Below are 21,275 nucleotides of genomic sequence, written 5' to 3' on the forward strand. Positions count from 1 at the left end.
CCAAAGACTGTAACCCTTTTATTTTTGAATGAAAAAAAAATCTTTTTGCTTTCAAGTCCATGCTAAGTTAAGGTAATTAAAGCTGCAGTGGTTTGATGCATATTTGTATCTAAAGTCGTCAAAAGGTCAAATCTGTCTTTAATTAGAAATATGTGATAGAAATAAACTCAAGAATATTTTATTGTAAAAGTTCAGGAAGGAAAAACAGATTTGTCTAAAATATTTAAAAAATGTAAAAAATAGTGACTTTTATTACTCTATTGTGTCTCTTAGAAAAATGCTAACAATCTAAATAAATAAAACATTATTTAAGATTTTATTTATGTTTAGATTTTTAAAGTGAGGTAATCTTATATTAGTAAAAATTACTTGACTTGTTTCTGTACCACTCCTAAAATTACACTTTTTACCCTTCTCAGAACTGCAAAAATGTAAGATAACTAATTTAAAAATATAGTGAAAGCTTTAATCTACTATCAGAGCTGCTTATTATTAGGACAAAAATAATCAAATCTGTTCTTCTGCTGCACTAAAGTGTTTAGCTGCAGTTTTTAAAGTATATACTGTAAATGCATTTAGATGTATAGCTTTTTGTGGATTCTACATCAATGTTGTCATGTTTATTATACTCCATAGTAAAACGAGGTGCACCAATAATAATGATTAACCCCTGTGCTATCTTAGATGACCCCACCCTTGCATTGACGTGTTCTCCCTACCATGACAAAGGTGGATAAAGGTGGAAAGATTTCATGTAATCCATGGACACCAGTGAAGATCACAAATCATTGAAGAAAAAAGGTTCAGAGCACTGTTTAGTGGGTCTAAATGACCCAACTCCCAATGGTAAAGTGCCTAGGATAGCACAAGGGTTACACAACATTTTTTGCTTGACTTTCCTGCTTTTTAACCCTTGTGCTATCCTAGGCACTTTACCATTGGGAGTTGGGTCATTTAGACCCACTAAACAGTGCTCTGAACCTTTTTTCTTCAATGATTTGTGATCTTCACTGGTGTCCATGGATTACATGAAATCTTTCCACCTTTATCCACCTTTGTCATGGTAGGGAGAACATGTCAATGTAAGGGTGGGGTCATCTAGGATAGCACAAGGGTTAAGTCCATCTTCTGATGCAGGGTGTGTTTGATTTTGAAGGGAATTTATCTGTACTGTCCTCTAAGTTAAAAGAAATTAGATTTGTTTTAAACAGAAAAATATAGCACTGTAATAATTCAATTATTGAAAATAATTCAAACTTTATTTTATAAATTTGTGCCTTAAGTGCAACAAAAACATAAAGTGTGGCTCCTTTAGTGTTAAAGGCTAAATATAGCAATGTAAGAAAAACGGTTTAAGAAAAAAACATATACAACCAATAGTATAGAATTACTGCTTTACATCTAGAAAGTCTCAGAGTTGTTTTTTACATCATGTTTTTTAAAACTCGAAGTGAGGCATAAAACGTTTTGTCTCCAGTTTTCAGAAGTATTTCTTTGTTGTTTTAGGTGCTATACCAAACTGTTGCCGTTTCTGTGCTCTAATTCTGCAGCTCTAATTAGTTTTCCTACATCTAATTGCTTTTGTAGCCACTAATTTGTTGCTGGTGCTCACACATCTTCCCCTTTATCTTGCTTCTTTGCACTCTTACCATCAATTCTTCTTTTTTTTCCGGCTTTCTTACCAAAATAAAAGCATTTCCCAAATAACCAAACTTAATTATTTACAAAAGAATATAAAGGATTTTATCAATAATGTGGCAATAATTATGAATTTTTGTGGAAATTTCTTCATTTCTTTGAATTGAATGTTTTGTTTAATTAAGATACTTGTCACTCCGTCGCTCATGAAATGAATTCAACTGTTAAGGAGCTGTTTTGACACAGTAGTCCAGGTTCAAATGTCCATGATTCTGCTCCATGTTTCTGAACGGAACATGAACGCTCACGCAGCATATCCTTTTATTTCGTTATTTATTTATTTGTCCTCCTAGTTTATGACTATGCTCCCGCTTGGACAGATCAGCATAAATCAATTTCCTCACTCTTCCGCCGTTTTCCATCCTAATTTCATTTGCTCTTTCGCTCTTGATGTTCCTTTCACTATCAACAATTTATAATGGAGAAAGAATCATTTCTGCAGAAACAGTTCCCTCCTCTTGTGAACAGTAGACAACAAAATGTATATGAAATAGATTTGCTTCCAATTAACCTTTTGTGACAGGAACAAAACCGTTTTTTTAGTTACAAAAATCACATTTTTGGCCATAAATGATAGAAAATCACCTGTTTTGTGTACAGAAAATGAAGCAACTGGTCTAAAACAGGAAAAATATTGAAGAAAAACTAACAACTGAATCATTTTCACATTTACATCTACAAAAAAGCACAAAATGTATAAGTTAAAAAATGTGCATCATGATAAATGAACATATTCAATAAGTATTTTTGTTTAAGCTAATCTGTGGGGAACTTTCATAATTACTTCACTATTTGGTAAAATCAGCATGAAAATTGTTTTCTTAAAATAACAATTAGTGCCACATCATTGTTTTTTTATTGTGTGTGTGTGTGGGTGTGTGTGTGTGTGTGTGTGTGCGTGTGTGTGTGTGTGTAAAGATATGACTGCATTTGTTATTTCCATACTTTTAAAACAAGAGTTGAAGCTTAAAGATTTAGCTCATTTTATAATATCTAATTCTAATCATCATTTATTTAGAGTTGTTCGGGAGTGAATTATTTACTGGTTCTGTATTTTGTGGTGCCAGCATGGCTGCTTCTTAATTTGGACAACCCTGTTGGGGGCGGGGCCAAAATCCAAAGCAGCAAACGCATGCATGGTTATTGCTGTTGCAGTCGGAGATTTTCAGGAGAGCTGCAACTCTAAATACATGCTTTGGATGTTCGGGTAAGTTTATCTCTGTCTCAATTTCTGCATGTCACACTCCTCTGACAGCATGCACATGCTTCTAGCCGTTTTAGAAATTAACTTTAAGAGCTTTGCATGTTGGCTTTTTTTTATGTATTACTTGTTTGAAAAGATGACAGTTCACATTAAGCAAGCAGGACAATACGCTATTACGTTATTTTCGCCTGCTGATGAAAATCTGAAAATCTTTCTGCCAAAATATAACAATTTTTGGAAGGAATTGTTAAAACCTATTTTGATTAAAGACCAAATTCAGTGTGAAACTTTGAAACATGCTTTTATTGTGGAGATGACCTCACTGTTCGACATTAAAATTGTGCAACTTTCTGTTTGGTCCATTAACATACCTACATCCTTTTTAGCTATTTGTTCTGAATAAATGATAAATCTTTACATCAAAGGGGGAATTTACTTGCTGCCTAGTATGTGATTTCGACTGAATTATCTGACTGTGGCCAACGCTTCAATGTAATTTGTTTATCTGACTAAGTTAATCCACTTATCTGCTCAAAGTCTGCTCCCTCTATAATGTAATAATAATTTCCTCTTCCCTTGCAGGGTAAAGGACTTTCATCTAATAAAAACTCAGCCAGAACGTACATTTTTAATTCTGCGTGACCACAAAAGACGACAAGTGGACAAAAACTAGCCTTGAGGTTTTTCAGGGAGACAAAAATGTCAAATCTTGACCTGGAAAGAATGGAGTTCTTCAACAGCGTCATAGCTGGATGTGTGGGTCCATTCTGTAACAACTCTCTGCTCATTTTCCATGGCCTTAACAATGGCAGTGGCTTGGAGACTTATGATGATGGATCCCCTTGGCTCAGAATACTCATCTCTGTGGTTTACTTTATTGTGGCCACAGTAGGAGTCCTGGGTAATTTGTTGGCCATGTTTCTCCTGTATTCCACTCGCACCATCACCATAGGCACCATCAATTTCTTTGTTTTTAATTTAGCTGTGGCTCATTTTTTCTTTTCTTTGGCCTTACCGTTTTGGGCGGTGGACATTGCCCTGGACTACAACTGGCCTTTTGGCTTGGTCACCTGTAAGGCTGTTTCTCTACTCACGGGGCTGAACGTGTTTGCCAGCTGCTTTTTTCTGACGGCCATGAGTCTGACCCGGTACTGCTCCGTGGCCACGGCTCTGAAGCCCGGCTCGTCTCTGTGCAGCAGATCCTGCTCTTACCCGCTGGCCACCACCTTCATCTGGGTGGGGGCACTCATCGCCGCTGCGCCCCGAGCCATTTTTGCAGATCTGAAACACGTGGGCAAAGACACGGCGTGCCTGCTCCGCTTCCCGGACACGACCTGGCTCGGAATAAACCAACTTTTGAGAGTGGTGCTGGGGTTTCTGCTCCCCTACGCCACCATCATCCTCTCCTACCTGCTGCTGCTGCGCTTCCTTTGCAAACATAAACTCAGAGGCAGCGGCGGCTCCTCTCGGACTGCTGATATTTCCAAGACTGTGGCAGTGGTGGTGCTTTCATTCTGTGCATGCTGGTTCCCGTACAATGTCCTCACACTTTGGAACGTCCTCATCCACTTTGATGTAATTGATATCAGCAAGTCTTTCTACACGGCTCAGACATACTTCTTTCCTCTGGCCAACTGCCTGGCTTTTACCAGTAGCTGCTTCAACCCTGTCATCTACTGCCTGATCAGGAAAGAATACCGCGCGGCTCTTCGTAATGTTGTTCTCAAACTTAGACTGGCAGTTATGTCCAAGATGCCTTACAAGATGCACTCGGAGGAGGCGTCAGCGCAAGCGGGGTATCCTGCTGTTCCACTCAACATGTATAGCCAGACGTCCCAAACGGACACATGCAGATACGAACCGCTGTCCCCACTACCAGGTTTGGAAACCCCTTTATAAACCCCCAGAACAACCATCGGTCACAGTTTTTATCAAACATTCAATTCAAGGATACCTTCTAACAGTGTTTTTCAACCGGTGTGCCATGGGAAATTACCCATTCACTAATCTAAAAACATTTTCCATCTCCAGGATATCAGCTCTTTGTTCATCCAAACAGGCCTTGATAAAACACAGAGTAGTTAGGAATATGAAAGATTGTAAAATACTTTTTTCTTTTTGTTTATTTGATTCTATTAAAGACATTTTGATAAGAATGACAGTACCACGATTTAGCCGCAGCTTCAGCTCTGTTTCTGGAAAAGTCCCGCCCCTTTAACTGTCTCCACCAATCATTCTTGGAGTCTTAATCACACGTCATCAGTCTGACCAATCAGAAGTGGTTAAAGTCTTCACTTCCTTGTTCTGATTCTGTTCATAAAGTCTCTCAGTTCCAACAAAAATACCAGCTAAAGTTCGTCTTTAGCGGTGTAGCTTTCCACTGAATCCGGTGTCAGACCGTGAAACAAGTGAACAAAACAATGAAGCTCAGAGAAACGAGTGTGTCTGTGATCTGCAGCAGTTTTAGCACTACATCTCCCATGATGCATCGGGTTAAAGTTACAGCATCTCTGCGCTTCAATGAGTCTTCCCTGTTAAACGTCTTAAAACCACTACGAACAGATATCAGAGAGTTTTAAATCTTCTTGATGAAATCAGAGGTCAACAGTTTAGTTCCCCTTCAAGGTTTGTGTTTATTAACAGCCAAACATCCCAGAGTTTGGTCCAAGTCATCTTTCTAACGGAAACACTTTTCTAACAATGTCTGGATTATTTTATATTTAAAATGTTAAGAAGAAGTAATAACAACATTTAAGAAACAGGTTTAAGGTGAAGTGGCCAACAGACACAATTAAACTAAATTGAAAAAATTTAATAATCTAAGTAAGGGTTAATGGCCAACAAAGTGTGCATTATCACATTTAGAAAGAAGGTATTTGTTTTTTTGTGAGGTTTCATAAAATTGCATGTTAATAAACTAGAGGAAAAAGCAACTACCACGGTAAAATTTCAAATAATTTAGTTGAAATGTATTACTGAAAACTAATTTAGATGCAACTTCCAGCTTTTTCTGCCACAGTTATCACAAAAATGTGTGTTAGATTGCGAGGGGACTGTACAGAATTACAGACTATGAGTTTCTCCTTTTTAAATTTTTGGATGCTGGTGTGCCGCGGGATTTTTGCCAAAGATAAAGTGTGCTGTGGCTCAAAAAAGGTTGAAAAACACTGATCTAACTGTATCCTTGAATTGACTCATGCTGTGTTTATAATGACATTTATCAAATGTGTTGTACACCTGTTGTGAGAATAAACATCTTAAAGAAGCTACATACACATCACACGTTCATAAGCCCATGGTGTTCACACTGGACAAGCAGGGAGGGGCTTCTTCTTTTTTTCTACTGTTTGCCAGCGCAAGTACCCATCTACAGTTGGCTTTGTGCAAAATGTCGAGCGGTGCAACACTTGGGATTTGGGGGCAGGGAACAGACATGGTTGAGTTCATTGCTAGCATTCTTGCCATGTCAGGAGAGTAGCCTTGCAGATGTCGTCAGGCCCATCGTCGTGTCTTGGTTTCCCAGATAAACCAGCTAAGCTCTGAGTTAGTGTGTTTCACCGCATCACGGACAAATCTGAGTGGTCAAAGTTAACCCTTGTGCTATCCTATAGGGTCAAGATGACCATTGACGTGTTCTCCCTACCATGACAAAGGTGGATAAAGGTGAAGAGGATTTCATGTAATCCATGGACACTAGTGCAGATCGCAAATCATTGCAGAAAAAAGTTCGGCGCACTGTCTTGTGGGGTCTAGATGACCCCACTCCCAATGTCAAAGTGCCTAGGATAGCACAAGGGTTAAACCTGGTTTTGCTGGCAACTCGAGTTCAATGACCATGCTCTTTGTACGTAGGACCCGATAATGGTCGTAGAAATTTGCCTGCACATTAACGCAAAAGTTTTGAACATGAAAGCCCCAAAACACGGCTTTCAGGTGCGTTTACATAGACTTTTTATTGGAAGTGGTCGCTTGAATGTGCTTTGCTTAGGGCGGTGTGGACATAGCCTGAGTCGCATGCAGCCTTAAGGAGGGTTGACCCATAGGGATAATGCAGGTCTTGGGGTCGTTCGGGTCCATGGAGGGTCGTAGAGAATGGCAGGAGGTTCATGACAACATGAAAATGGAAGGTACAATTGTCGTGCTTATGGTAAGTGTATCGTAAAGTATTCGTAAGGCTATTGTAAGCTGCGTCCACTTATGACGCATGGGGATGCTTATGTACCACCATACGCTACATTCTCGTCATTTGTAAAGTGTAAGTACTGGCCCCTTACTTGCACAGTAACAGGTACGTGCCCATAGGAGGACCACATGAACTACACTCTGATTGTCAAGTTTTGTCATTTCTAGGAGGGCACACTTATCTCATGATCAGCACTAACCGGGTCCTTGCACAGTGCCCAGGAGTTGGTGGGGGTTGGAAAAAAGAAATCTGTACAACGTTTCTGCATCTCACCTACTTCACCCCTACTATGAATGTACACTGGTCCGTCTGCAGTGCGTGAGGACTTTGTTTCAGGACCATCAGTCATTTTACATTGACACGTTGCATCTCAGGTCCGTCTCCCCTCCCCCCTGTATCCCAGAGGACTGGTTGTCCTGTCACTCCCATGTCGAGTATTTCATCCTGTTCTCTGCGCTCATCCAACACTAAAACGATCATCTCCATGCCCTCCCCTTCCTAACTGAGCCTTGGTAAAATACATGTTTTGTATCATACATGATGGTATGCATTTGAACATCTACAAATAAACTTTGGTCATCCATGGTGGTGTTCTCTGCGGTGATGACATGCGTCATCACATGAGCATGTCACCCTAAATAGGAAATGAGGAGGCGATGTGAACAATCTGATTGATTAATAAACGTTCTAATTTTTGTGTCAGTGCAATGCAACAGAGATGCAGACGGACCAGGGAAATAAGCCTAATCAGCCTGTTGCCCTCAGCATGCCTGTTGAAAAAATATGTGCAAAAATATGTTGGCTTTACGGGAATATGTCACGCAGGTCGCCTGTGTGCCCCATACAGATTTGCCCATTTTCCCCCTGTTTATATGTGTCTTTAAAATAACTTGTGTTCTTTGCGGTTTATTGTTTCCATGCATGAAAAGTGTATTTTATATTTGATGAAAAATGAGAAAATAAAGCTTCTACGTACATTCAGTCACCTTACAGCACGAGTGTTTTTTTGTAAACAAAACCCAGAAAAAAAGTTATTCAGAAGAAATAATCATTTTGGCCAGTCATTAAAATATAATTATTTCAATGTTATAGAAAAAGAAGCAAAAAAGAAGATGTAGATCTTGAAAACATTTTCTAAAGTTGCTCCTTCTTTGGACACAGCTGTTTCTCCGTTTTGCCACACAGTGGTGCTGGTGTTTAATTTAAACATTTGTCCTCAGCTGAAACAGTCTGGATTGAGGTATGTCCTATAATCTGCACATCAAAACAATCATAAAACCTGCAGATTTTGGAGTAAATCAAACAGCAAATAAATGAGCATGGTATTAAACTGTGTGTACGGCATCTTTAATGTTTGTGGATACCCACTTGTGCAGTCATGCACAAGCTATTAAAGCTATAAACAACTTCGGGTGCCTTCTTTCTATTTCTCCATTTAATCATATGGAAATCTGTGTCTATTTACAAAAATATGTCTATCCATTCATTGTTTTTGAGATTAATGTTTCATTGAACCCACTCCAATGAAAATTGTGTTTTTAGTATTTTTCTTCTGATAGAGGACCTACATTAAGAAAACTAAGCTTAAAACTGAATTTCTGAGTATTTCTTTATTCAAATTGTTGTGAATCAGGACCAGTTGACAAAAATGTTGTTTGAAAAAGATCATACTTGTGACATAGAAAACACACTGGGCGGGTCACAGGCTCCCTGCTCCGCTCCATTCCGATGCAGACAAATAGATTTTGGTTTTCGTCTTTGGAGCTGGAATCTGTCTAAATACTGTACAACTGGATAGCTCCTAACCGGTAATGTGGCATTAGATTAATTTCACTAAAAACCCTAAAAGTTACCCCCCCCCCCTTAAGCTTTAAACCTTTACCCCTTGTGCTATCTTAGATGACCCCACCCTTACATTGACATGTTCTCCCTACCATGACAAAGGTGGATAAAGGTGGAAAGATTTCATGTAACCCATGGACACCAGTGAAGATCACAAATCATTGAAGCAAAAAGGTTTAGCGCACTGTCTTGTGGGGTCTAGATGACCCCACTCCCAACGTTAACGTGCCTTGAAGGCACGTTAACGCTGGGAGTGGGTTCATCTGGACCCCTCAAGATAGCACAAGGGATAAACAGAAAGCCCCTCAGCAATGGGGTTGATTGCTCGGCGCCGGTCGTCCCATTAATGTAATAAAAACAAACATGGCTAAGGAATGTTCCTGCTGTTGGGAAGTAGCTGCAGTCTCTGTGAAATTGATTTTCTTTTCTCTGTTTTCCAGCATGTCATGCAGTTGAAGCCCTTCATCCTCAGTCAGTCTGTACCTATCCTGTGAACAATAGCTGACATCCTCATTACCTGCTTACTTATTGGAGTGACACCAGAAAAAGACGGGTTGAGTGAAGTGGTGGGATCCTGAGCAGCCTTGACAGAGACAGCTGTGAGCTGCCCAAGGATAAAATATCAGTTGACCTCATTTGCATCTTTTCACTATTTTGTCCAAGATGCTAAAAAGCAAAAATATAGTACAATAATTTATATTAAATGTTAAGTTTAAGGAAAAACCAATTAGCTAGAGAAAGATAACTCTTATCTTCAGCCAGATAAAAACAGCTTTATTTTGACACTTCTGCTATGAACTGTTAAAGTGACTTTCTACTAAGCTTGATTTGTATCCGCCATCTAGACCAAGCAAAGTTTGTTGGTAGATGTTTCTTGTACTACAGGGGTTATTACAAGCAGAAAATTATTTAGAAAAATCTGAAATCATGCATTGTGGGAAGAAATCTCTTGGCCATAAGGAAAAACTTGCCATTTTAATTTCACTGCACATGCAGATCTGAGGTGACATTTGTGTTACTACTCTGAAAAATGGTCCCAATCTTTTTAAGAGCCAAAAAACAGATGGTAGGACTCGATTCTATGTGCCTTATTTTAGCATTTAATTTCATTTTTATGAGGAAAAAACTTGGGTTTTTTTTCTTCAAATGCATGAGCAAAGGTTTTTGGAAAGTCAAGTATGGAGTTATAACTTCTGTTCAAAATGTGGAAACAAATGTAGAAATTTCAAGATCTATTTTCTAATGTTTCAATTAATGTAAATATTTGCTTGAATAGGGCTTTCTAATGTCAAGCTAGGCAAATTCCTCATGATCTAAATTTGTTTTTACAACCTAGTAAGGTTGTGTTAGTTAGGTCAAATTGGGCAAAATATGATGTAGTCTAAAGCTACATACACATTGGGCATTTGATGCATGTTAAAAAATTGCCAAACATTTATCCCATTGTGTTCACGCTGGATAAGCAGGGAGGGGCTTCATCTTCTTTTTCTACAGTTTACTGGCGCATGCCCCCCACCTGCATTTGGGAAAGGTTTGGTGCAAAATATCCAAGCGATGCAAATCTCTTCAATCTTGCTTCAGGATTTTTCTTTCACAGCTCCATTTCCATATATAAAAACAACACCATCCATACGTCACTACCAAATCCGAGTCCCTGATCAGTCAAAGTTCAACCTGGTTTAACTGGCAATGCCCATTCACCGGCGGTATGTTTTGTACTTAGAGCCCCAAAAAAATCGTAGAAACTGCGTAGCGATGGATGAACATGTGTTGGTATGAGGGGCCGTATAAGACATTATTTATTCTGAACCATTCACATTAATACATTCTTGCTCTCACAGTCATATATACTCTCTTTCGCATACATATATTCTCTTACGCATCCATATATTCTCTCTCTCACATTCATACATTCTTGCTCTCACAGTCATATATACTCTCTTTCGCATACATATATTCTCTTACGCATCCATATATTCTCTCTCTCACATTCATACATTCTTGCTCTCACAGTCATATATACTCTCTTTCGCATACATATATTCTCTTACGCATCCATATATTCTCTCTCTCACATTCATACATTCTTGCTCTCACAGTCATATATACTCTCTTTCGCATACATATATTCTCTTACGCATCCATATATTCTCTCTCTCATATTCATACATTCTTGCTCTCACAGTCATATATACTCTCTTTCGCATACATATATTCTCACTTGCACATCCATATATTCTCTCTCTCGCATGCATATATATTCTCTTACGCATTCATATATTCTCACTTGCACATCCATATATTCTCTCTCTCGCATGCATATATATTACTTTACACATACATACATTCTCACTCTCATTGTCACTCTTAAAAAAGAATGTATGTATGTGAAAGACAAGTATATATGAACGTGTGAGGAAGAGTTTATATGTGCGTGTGAGAGAGGAGTATGCATGAAACGGAAGTTACTTTGCATGAAAAGGAAGGCACTTTGAATGAAAAGGAAGGCACTTTGAATGAAACGGAAGGCACTTTGAATGAAACGGAAGGCAGATGATTTCTCGTGCTCTGATTGGACGAGAGGCCGCCACCTCCCATTTTGAACACACTCTAAACCCTATCACTTGTACTGACTCATAACTATTAAGGTTACACAACTTAAATGTCATTTTGTAGTTGATTCAACTATAAAGTATTAAGCTCTATCAAGATTTTTTCAAATTTAACTTAACAGTGCTAAATATTTTAAAGCTTATTTGTATCTGGCACTCAAAAATTTTAAGATCCGTGAAGTAGCGTTATGACGTCATCACGTACTGGTGGGAGGGTCTTTCGTTTTCTCTACGTTAGCTCAGGTGGCCATGTTGGATTTGCCGAATGCGAGTATGCGACGTTTGAAATTGAAAGTCGAGCATTTTATTATTCTGCAAAGCGTTGCGATTTCGTCCCGCTTCAAGACGCCCCAACCTCGTTTTTTTTTCATCCGCCTCATCGCTGATGGTGCCGTCTTGTCTTCAGCCCTGATTTAATTTGGTAAGTATCGTTCATGGTTTATGAATGAATGCTTTAAAAATGCTCTTATACTACCGTAAATGTGGTTTACTGTTGTTTAAACATATGTGTGTTATGATTGTTTTAGAGATTAATGTGGAAATTTATACATGATTAGTTTGTCATATTAGCAGAAGACGTATGGCGAGCCAAACCCAAAATGCATTTCTGCCCGTAAGTTACGACAGTGATGAGGTTTTTTTTTTTTTTTCAGAGGTAGAAATGATCTGTTATGCTGCAATCACACTAAACATGATCCGCGTGTGAAATTCGCGTTGGAGGCCTCTGTCTGTGGCTAAAGTTTGCTGCTGGACATTTGTCCAAAAATGTCACTCAAAGCCTCTAACGGTTGTGTGGGAGGAGCTACCGCCAACAGTTTTAAGCCTGGTTGCTACATGGAAGCATTGGGTTTTGAATGCAGCTTTAAGCTTTTATAAATCACTGATCTCCGTTATAAAAAAGGTTTTTGTAAAAATAAATTAATCAACGTGCTCGTGTTGTGTTCAGGTACCGAACTACAGAGTGTTCAGTGTTTCACCTCCAGGTAGACGCCAAGGCCAGCGAGGTAACTTGTCTCAGTTATTTGTCTAGAGCTATTTTAAAAAAACAAAAAATGCAATAGGTTGTGTAGTGCAATAAATGTTTTTTGATCAGAATATAATTGAAACATTTTTTAACATTGAAAAATCTCTTTTGGACTTTTTCAGATACTGAACTTCAGAAAGTTCACCAGAAAGTCACCATTTCACCAGAAAAGAGGTGTCAGTGGGTGAGTTTTATACTTATTTAATACATTCATCCTGAACTATTACCATTATTAGATTTATACGGCAGCATGGAAACATTTATGCACATTTTAACTAGCCAAAGGTCTAAATAGAGCTGAAATTATTTACAATTTAACTAAACATATTTAGATTGCAGGCTGAAGGTGGCACAATGGAATGGAGGTGCAAGTTGTGTTCTGTTACTTTGGCACTATGCAGTACTACATATAATACTGCAGTACTACATAGCAAATATTCCAAAGTGTTTCCACTGCCATGTATGTGGAGACACTTTGGAATATTGTCATGTCTTTATGACAGTATATTACAATAATAAAATGATGTTGCATTAGCACCATTCCATCATTTGAAACCATGAAAACTCATCTGTCAAGATCTGAAATGGATTTATGTAGAGTAGATGCAGTCAGAGGAAATTGTGCAGTTTTTACATGTTTGTGTAACTTAAAGCTGCCCTTTTCTGAGACTAAGTCCACCAAAACAGACAGGAACTGGCCAGCTTGGTTAGGATTTATGACCTCCAGGTGAATTTCTAATGTGCATAATTCAAAAACGGATAACAAATCATTTGTAAACAGCTGTAAGAAGCCACGGTGTAACTTGCCTTCAAATGACTTTGGGTCTTTGACCTGAAGTGGATCATGACATAAACACTGTATTGTCCTCTTACTAGAAATAGACATCTAGAAAAGGTATCATTTTATTATTTCTTAAAGTTCCTTAAGTAAATATTGGAAGTGTTTGCTCTGCATTTGCTTCAAAGGTAATGGATATTTCTTTTTATTCTTTTAGGACCAGCGTGACGTGAACATGAGACGGGCACTTGTCCTCCTTGCACTTCCTGTTTATCTGCATGAAGATGCCTCCAACTTCTTCAAGACCTGTACAGTAAGTGCACACGACTCCCTGTCAATGGTTTTCACTAATCCTTTAATATTGATTGAGATTTTATTGAGTGACATAATAAATAGGGCAATTGTTTGTAGTTTGTAAACTGAGTGATATTTTTAAATGGTTTTAAAACTGAGACGGAAGATGAAAGGCGAACATCAGGGACTCCTGATTGGAAGGAGTGGAGTTTCGTTTACCTTTTCTGCTCCTGATCCATCATTATTTGAATAAAGAAAAATGAAGCTTTAGTCTTAAATTATTTTATAAATGTCCTCCTTCAGAAAAATGCTAAAGAACTTTTTAAAAACACAATTTTAATTGGAGTTGGTCCTTAAAACATCATAGCCAGTTGATTAAAAGCTAACAGAATGTTAGCATGAAAAGATTCCTATTGACAGATGGCAGGAATGTCAGTTTTGGACATTAGTGTGATGAATATCTTTGAGGGTCTGAACTCATCTGTGTTTTTTGTTTTGTATTTTCCAGAATACCAGACCTCACAGACACTGCTGTGGGTATCTTCTCAGTTGTCGTGGTGACGCTCCGGATGCTGCCGTCAGTGGTCCCACAGATCTGGCTGACTAATCTCTTCTAACTCTTCGGGGACATCTATGCTCTGGACCTACAGCACCCCAAAAAACTTGAACTTGCCTTCATATTTATTCAGAATGCTGTCTTGAGCCTTGAGGACAGCAAACCACTGAAAGGACATTTATTGTAACTAATGTGTTTTGTTGTGATCATTTGCTTTTTCTGCCGTAAAATACAAAACCAACTCTTTTTGTCAATATGTTGTGTGGCACTCTTATAATGCAGTTTTATTGCACTTATTGTTTCTTCATCCTCTTGATATTTGTGCTTTTTTTTAAAGAGCAATTAAAAAAAGTGTATTAAGCAATCACTATTGTGTGGCCTTCACGTTTGTTGGTTTTTATCAATGTTAGCCTTTAAAATGTAGTGGGGCAGTATCAATATCTCTGTTTAGAATACATTTTAAGCTGAAGAATTTTAAATATTTTCAATGCTACACATTTAATGAGTTAAAGAATTTATAAAGCATTTGAGTGAATTTTACATATTTTATGAGTTGAGTAATATAAAAATATAGTTAGTTAAAGCGTTTTTTAGTTGGAAAACATTAAAAACTTTAAGTAAATAATCTCTCTTTTATAAGTTGAGGAATCTTAATATTTTTTATATGAAATAATACAAATGTAAGCCAACTGACAATATGAATTTTAATAAATGTTAACTTAAAAGTTTTAATAATATAACTTAACTGTTGCGTAATCTGTTACAAAATAATTTTTAAGTTCAGTCAACTCGCTAGGGATTACAGTGCAGACGCTAACATGAACAAGCAAGAAATCCCAAATTAACAGACTTGTGTTGTGGAAAGGTATGTTTTTCAGCTAGCAGGAATAATCAAAGTATCCGTTCTCTGTTTCAAAATGAGATTGCCACAAAACCGTATGTTATCTCATACTGGAACAGCTTTGGATGTAGAATTCAGTGGGAAAAGGTTTGGACCCTGCCACAAAAGTATTTCATCACCAATAAAATCAGAGAAATTTCTTTCAAAATTCTTCACAAATTTTATCCAGTGAAACATTTCTTTACTAAGTTTAAAAAAGATCTGGACATAAACTGTTCATTCTGTCATTCCTCACCAGAAACTGTGCCTCATCTTTTTTGGTTTTGCTATTTCACTCAACTATTTTGGAAAGATGTGATACATTTTATAAGAACTCATCTATGTGAAGATTATAGATTATTTTACGAGCATATTATTTTTGGATATTTTACACAAGAAAGACTTAATGCAGAAAAAATATATGTAGTTAATTTACTTATAATTATGGCTAAATACTTTATACACAAGTGTAAATATGCCAACAAAAAAACCGTGTTTTATGTTTTTCAGAAAGAAATGGTTTTGTATGTGAACAGTATTAAATCTTCCACTAACAAAAAAGCTGTCAGAACAGTTGAAACATGGTCTCTCCTGAAACTTTAACAGATTCCTTTGCCTTATTATTTTTGTTTTCTTTTTGCATAACCTGTTTTACATGGTTATCATTATGTTTTTTTGTTCATTCTCATGGCGAACGTGAAGATTGTATTTTGCACACAGTGGAGTTTTGTGTTTGGTATTTTGTATGTGCAAGATATTGTTAATAAAGTTTATTTTTTTTTAAAAACGAACCGGCAAGAAATAGCCACGGGGGTCCTGCAGCCATCGGAACCTTAACAAATATTTCATCTCCACCTCACCGTTGCCTTTTTTAAGAAATGACAGCTGGTTTTCCCACATTTATATGTAGTTATGGATCGAAAACAAGAGGAATTTGTTTTAATGTAAATGCGTGTTCCAGCGTCTACAGGAAGTGTCGCCCATAATTCACGCAAAGGCTCATGGGGGCTAGGAATAAGGTGGATACGGATTTTCTGTTTCGGTGGCACTTCTATTACCATTATTGGTATTTGAGACATTCCTTTGTGTCTCTAGAGATGCAGACAGATTTGTGACCACTTGAGGTGAAGATAAAATATTTCTTAAGGTTCCGATGGCCTTCTTATTGGTTCGTGTTAGCGTCTGTTCAAAATGGGAGGTGGCGGCCTCTCGTCCAATCAGAGCACGAGAAATCATCTGCCTTCCGTTTCATTCAAAGTGCCTTCCTTTTCATTCAAAGTGCCTTCCTTTTCATGCAAAGTAACTTCCGTTTCATGCATACTCCTCTCTCACACACACATATAAACTCTTCCTCACACGTTCATATATACTTGTCTTTCACATACATACATTCTTTTTTAAGAGTGACAATGAGAGTGAGAATGTATGGATGTGTAAAGTAATATATATGCATGCGAGAGAGAGAATATATGGATGTGCAAGTGAGAATATATGAATGCGTAAGAGAATATATATGCATGCGAGAGAGAGAATATATGGATGTGCAAGTGAGAATATATGTATGCGAAAGAGAGTATATATGACTGTGAGAGCAAGAATGTATGAATGTGAGAGAGAGAATATATGGATGCGTAAGAGAATATATGTATGCGAAAGAGAGTATATATGACTGTGAGAGCAAGAATGTATGAATGTGAATGGTTCAGAATAAATAATGTCTTATACGGCCCCTCATATGTTGGTTAAGAAGGCCGGCTCTGTCCAAGGCTGCACACTGGTGTCCATGGAGGACGTGGCGGACAGGAGGATGTTGGCTAAGCTAACATCCATCATGGATAACCCCATCCACCCCCTGCACCAAACTGTAGAGGTGCTGACCAGCTCCTTCAACAAGAAGGAGCGCCACCACAGGTCATTCCTCCCCACAGCCATCAGACTGTACAACACGCTGCTGCAGTGACACACCATGTGCCCACGCAGTGTTTTTTCATTTATTTCTGCAATTGTTGTTTCAGTCATTTTTGTTTTTATAACAGTTGCTTGGTTTGTTTTTTCATTTTTTTGCGTTAATTAATTTAATTTGTCATGAAGGTTGCAGATGTTCTTCTGTACTTTCATAATGTTGCACTGTCAAACCCAAAGGTCATTTTGCTTGAATTCTCATGGTGCCTCTGGCAGCTCTCCTCCCCCTCCCGTCTATGATCTGCTCCTGACATGTACCAGCTGTGGCCACTCACCTCATCACCCTCCAGACTTTCTTAAGGAGATCCAGTGCCAGCATTCATCGCCGGTACGTTGCCCCTGATGGTGCACAGTCTGGTCACTAAGTTTATTCTCAGCTCATGTGTTTTTGCTCTTGCCTAATCTCACTTTACGCCTCGTCTACAGGACTACTAACCACGAGAGGTCACCTGAGTCTCCCGTCTCCCAGAGCAGAAGTTTCCTCACGGAAGTTCCTGGAAACATCCCGTCACGCCTTAACCTCCAGCCATGCCCAAAGCCACTACTAACCCTCCAGCCACGTCACGAGCCACGATTAAGCCTCCAGCCTCGCCACGACTTCAAGCCACACCGGATAAAATAAACTCTATTGCTCTATTACCACATAACTCACCTGTGTTTTCCTTCCTGGTTCCAGCACCTGGAACCAGGCAATTTCTAATGCCACTTTTGCCATTCTGGATGTCACTTTCCTATCTAGATGTCTTTTTTGCTGCTGCAGACAAAAGAATTTCCCCATCGTGGGAATAATAAAGTCTTATCTTACCTTTTCTTATCTTGAACGTGGCAGACCGAAATGCGTGTTTACATAGACTCGCATTGGAAATGGTCGCTTGTATGTGCGTTGGCAAGACTGTGTGCACGGAGCTTCGGAGTTGGGGGCGAGACCGCTGGGGCTGAGCAACTTCGCCCCCTCCGTCCCCTCCCCATTGCTGAGAGCTCTCTGTTTACATGATCCACACCCCCAACCTAGCATTACCAGAGCAAGTACTCTTGTATTATCTAATATAATCTGAGAACGATTTAAATTGATTCTTGCCTTGTTTTATTTAATCTTTTATATTTTTTTTGTATTTCGCCAAATGTTAAAAAAAACTAACAAATCACAAGTTGAGAGTTATTAATTTATTGAAATCACTCAGAAAAATCACCTGTAATATGAATACATTCCCTGTGTTCAAAAAAAAGAATTATATCAATCAAATATACACACACTTGTTATAATTACAGTCGCAATCATACCTACTATAACTACAATTATAAATTAAACTACCAACATTTAAACATCCAGCACACAACATGAGGGATCTGGAGGGTATGGCTTATCAATGGGGGCATGGCTTATTTCAAACAAAATGTCAAGTAAATTAAGGTATTACATCCATTAGGCCTAATTCAAGTCAAAAATCTCATCAACATATTTGTGACATTTGTGACTTTTCCTTAATTGTGCAGAATAATAGCTGCCAAGAAAAATATTGATCAATTCCAAAATGCTATACATCCATTTTAGAAACATAAATATACTGATTAATGGAATATACTATTTCTCAAAATATATATGTAGGATAAATAATCTCTTCTGTTAGATTCTGCATTAGCTGCACCCAGTTACTTTTCCTTTGATTCAACAAAGGATCATCCTAAAATTTCTAAAAGCACTTTTTTTTATCTTCTTTTTTTTTAATATTCCCCAAAGTTTTATTTCCGTAGTCGATCAGTTCACTTCTTCAGTTGGATTAACAAAAGGAAGATTTGTGGTAAATTAAAAAATAACATTTAAGTTATACATTTTTAAAGACAGGCAAGAGCAAAGAGCCAACCACAATAAAATCATCCTGTTTCCCATGTGCTTCAATTCGTGTTTAGCTGTAAATCTATGGTCGCCCTGAAGTTCACAGCACACCAACAGATAAAATAATGCAAACAAAATTCAAAGATAGCAACGACAATGAAAAAAGTCAAACAAATAATAAAAAGACAAAATGTTATTACATTTGGATTTCAAAACAAAATCCCATAAGCCTAAACACAATTTCAAAAAATGGAACGAATAAAATGAAACAAAAGCAATTTCCAGAAGTCAAAATGAAATGTTAATAAATCAAACATAATAAGAAACCAGAAAAGGTAGGTACTATAGGACATCGCTGATAAGGTAGGTACTATGGGACATCGCTGATAAGGTAGGTACTATAGGACATCGCTGATAAGGTAGGGACTATAGGATATCGCTGATAAGGTAGGGACTCTAAGGCATCAGAGATAAGGTAGGTAATATAGGACATCGCTGATAAGGTAGGTACTATGGGACATCGCTGATAAGGTAGGTACTATAGGACATCGCTGATAAGGTAGGGACTATAGGACATCGCTGATAAGGTAGGGACTCTAGGGCATCAGAGATAAGGTAGGTAATATAGGACATCGCTGATAAGGTAGGGACTCTGGGACATCCCTGAAAAGGTAGGTACTATAGGACATCGCTGATTACCATCCAATAAGAACACTTCGCTCGCAAAATGCAGGACTGCTTGTGGTTCCTAGAATTAGTAAAAGTACGGTTGGAGGTAGAGCGTTTAGCCACCAAGCCCCTGTCTTATGGAATAAGCTCCCAGCTCATGTAAGAGAGGCCGATTCAGTTTCTACATTCAAAGTTAGACTGAAAACATTTCTCTTTGGACAGGCTTATTGTCAGACTAGTTAGTATTCAGAGATTATTTTACTTAATGTTAATTTGTTTAAATTAAACTTAATAGTAACTATTTGTTTTAAAAGGCTGCTAGAAGTTGAAGCTGGGGTAACTATGGTGCTCTGGGGTTCTGTCCTCTTTTCTCATCTACTTCTACCCTTCCTCTCCTCTATTCTTAATCATTATTCATCATTTAGTTCTCCATGCCTCTGTTTGGTACAGTGCGATTCATGTATTGTCCCTCTTTCCCTCTCCCCTCCTGGGGACTGGGAGTGCTTCCAGACTCCTGTTGGCTCATCCGTGCTCCAGTTCCTGACCGTCTACCTTGCCTTTGCTCCCGCTCTACACCTGGCTGTGGATCCTGCCTCTGGCTCATCTCTGGCTCGTCTCTGCCCTGTACCTGACCGAGTCCCTCGTCTCTGCTCCTGCTCCTACACCTGGATGTGGTTCCTGTCTCCGGCTCGACTCGCGCCTTTGACTGTCCCCCTAACCACAGCTGGATGAAGCTCGTCTGCTGGACTTTATATATGTAGTTGTAGATTTAGATAAGTTAATTCTTCTCTAAGAGTTCTGGTAAATCGCCTGTCTGTCCTGGGGGAGGATCCCTCCTTCATGTGGGCACCCCTGAGGTTTCTTCGTTTTTTCCGGAATCCGTTTTTTTGGGAGTTTTTCCTTACCGCGAAGGGGGGTCTAAGGGCAGGGATGCCAGTATAGCTCAGTCAGTTTGTAAGTTCATTTTAGTATTTTCCTATTGAACTCTTTGTATTCGTGATCCTTTTGAGTTCATGTTTTACTTTGAAGCCCATCGAGACGACTGTTGTTGTGATTTTGGGCTATACAAATAAAATTGAATTTAATTGAATTGAATTGATAAGGTAGGGTCTATAGGACATCGCTGATAAGGTAGGTACTATAGGATATCGCTGATAAGGTAGGTACTATAGGACATCGCTGATAAGGTAGGGACTATAGGACATCGCTGATAAGGTAGGGACTCTAGGGCATCAGAGATAAGGTAGGTAATATAGGACATCGCTGATAAGGTAGGGACTCTGGGACATCCCTGAAAAGGTAGGTACTATAGGACATCGCTGATTACCATCCAATAAGAACACTTCGCTCGCAAAATGCAGGACTGCTTGTGGTTCCTAGAATTAGTAAAAGTACGGTTGGAGGTAGAGCGTTTAGCCACCAAGCCCCTGTCTTATGGAATAAGCTCCCAGCTCATGTAAGAGAGGCCGATTCAGTTTCTACATTCAAAGTTAGACTGAAAACATTTCTCTTTGGACAGGCTTATTGTCAGACTAGTTAGTATTCAGAGATTATTTAACTTAATGTTAATTTGTTTAAATTAAACTTAATAGTAACTATTTGTTTTAAAAGGCTGCTAGAAGTTGAAGCTGGGGTAACTATGGTGCTCTGGGGTTCTGTCCTCTTTTCTCATCTACTTCTACCCTTCCTCTCCTCTATTCTTAATCATTATTCATCATTTAGTTCTCCATGCCTCTGTT

The 21,275-nt window shown here is 38.4% G+C and overlaps 1 protein-coding gene and 2 long non-coding RNA genes across 4 annotated transcripts; all 3 read left to right on the plus strand.

Annotated features, from left to right (window-relative positions):
- Positions 1-2,825: 2,825 nt before the first annotated feature.
- On the plus strand, positions 2,826-8,066 carry LOC144995348 (relaxin-3 receptor 1-like). Its single transcript, XM_078954996.1, has 2 exons — positions 2,826-2,905; positions 3,485-8,066. Exon 2 carries the CDS (start codon positions 3,602-3,604, stop codon positions 4,799-4,801), a length of 1,200 nt encoding a protein of 399 aa, XP_078811122.1. The 5' UTR covers positions 2,826-2,905; positions 3,485-3,601; the 3' UTR covers positions 4,802-8,066.
- A 3,774-nt stretch (positions 8,067-11,840) lies between these two features.
- Positions 11,841-14,270, plus strand: LOC144995350 (uncharacterized). Of its 2 annotated transcripts, XR_013658909.1 has the most exons (5): positions 11,841-11,960; positions 12,486-12,543; positions 12,686-12,747; positions 13,559-13,654; positions 14,144-14,270. It is a non-coding gene; the product is annotated as an uncharacterized LOC144995350 (long non-coding RNA). The 2 variants fall into 2 exon arrangements; XR_013658908.1 differs by lacking the exon at positions 11,841-11,960 and having other exon boundaries at positions 12,332-12,543.
- A 2,952-nt stretch (positions 14,271-17,222) lies between these two features.
- LOC144995351 (uncharacterized) lies at positions 17,223-17,672 on the plus strand. Its single transcript, XR_013658910.1, has 2 exons — positions 17,223-17,361; positions 17,460-17,672. It is a non-coding gene; the product is annotated as an uncharacterized LOC144995351 (long non-coding RNA).
- Positions 17,673-21,275: the final 3,603 nt, after the last annotated feature.

This window comes from Oryzias latipes, chromosome 11 (genome assembly GCF_053564925.1).
Source record: "Oryzias latipes strain Hd-rR chromosome 11, Olatipes_Hd-rR_3.1".
Taxonomy (NCBI): Eukaryota; Metazoa; Chordata; class Actinopteri; order Beloniformes; family Adrianichthyidae; genus Oryzias; species Oryzias latipes.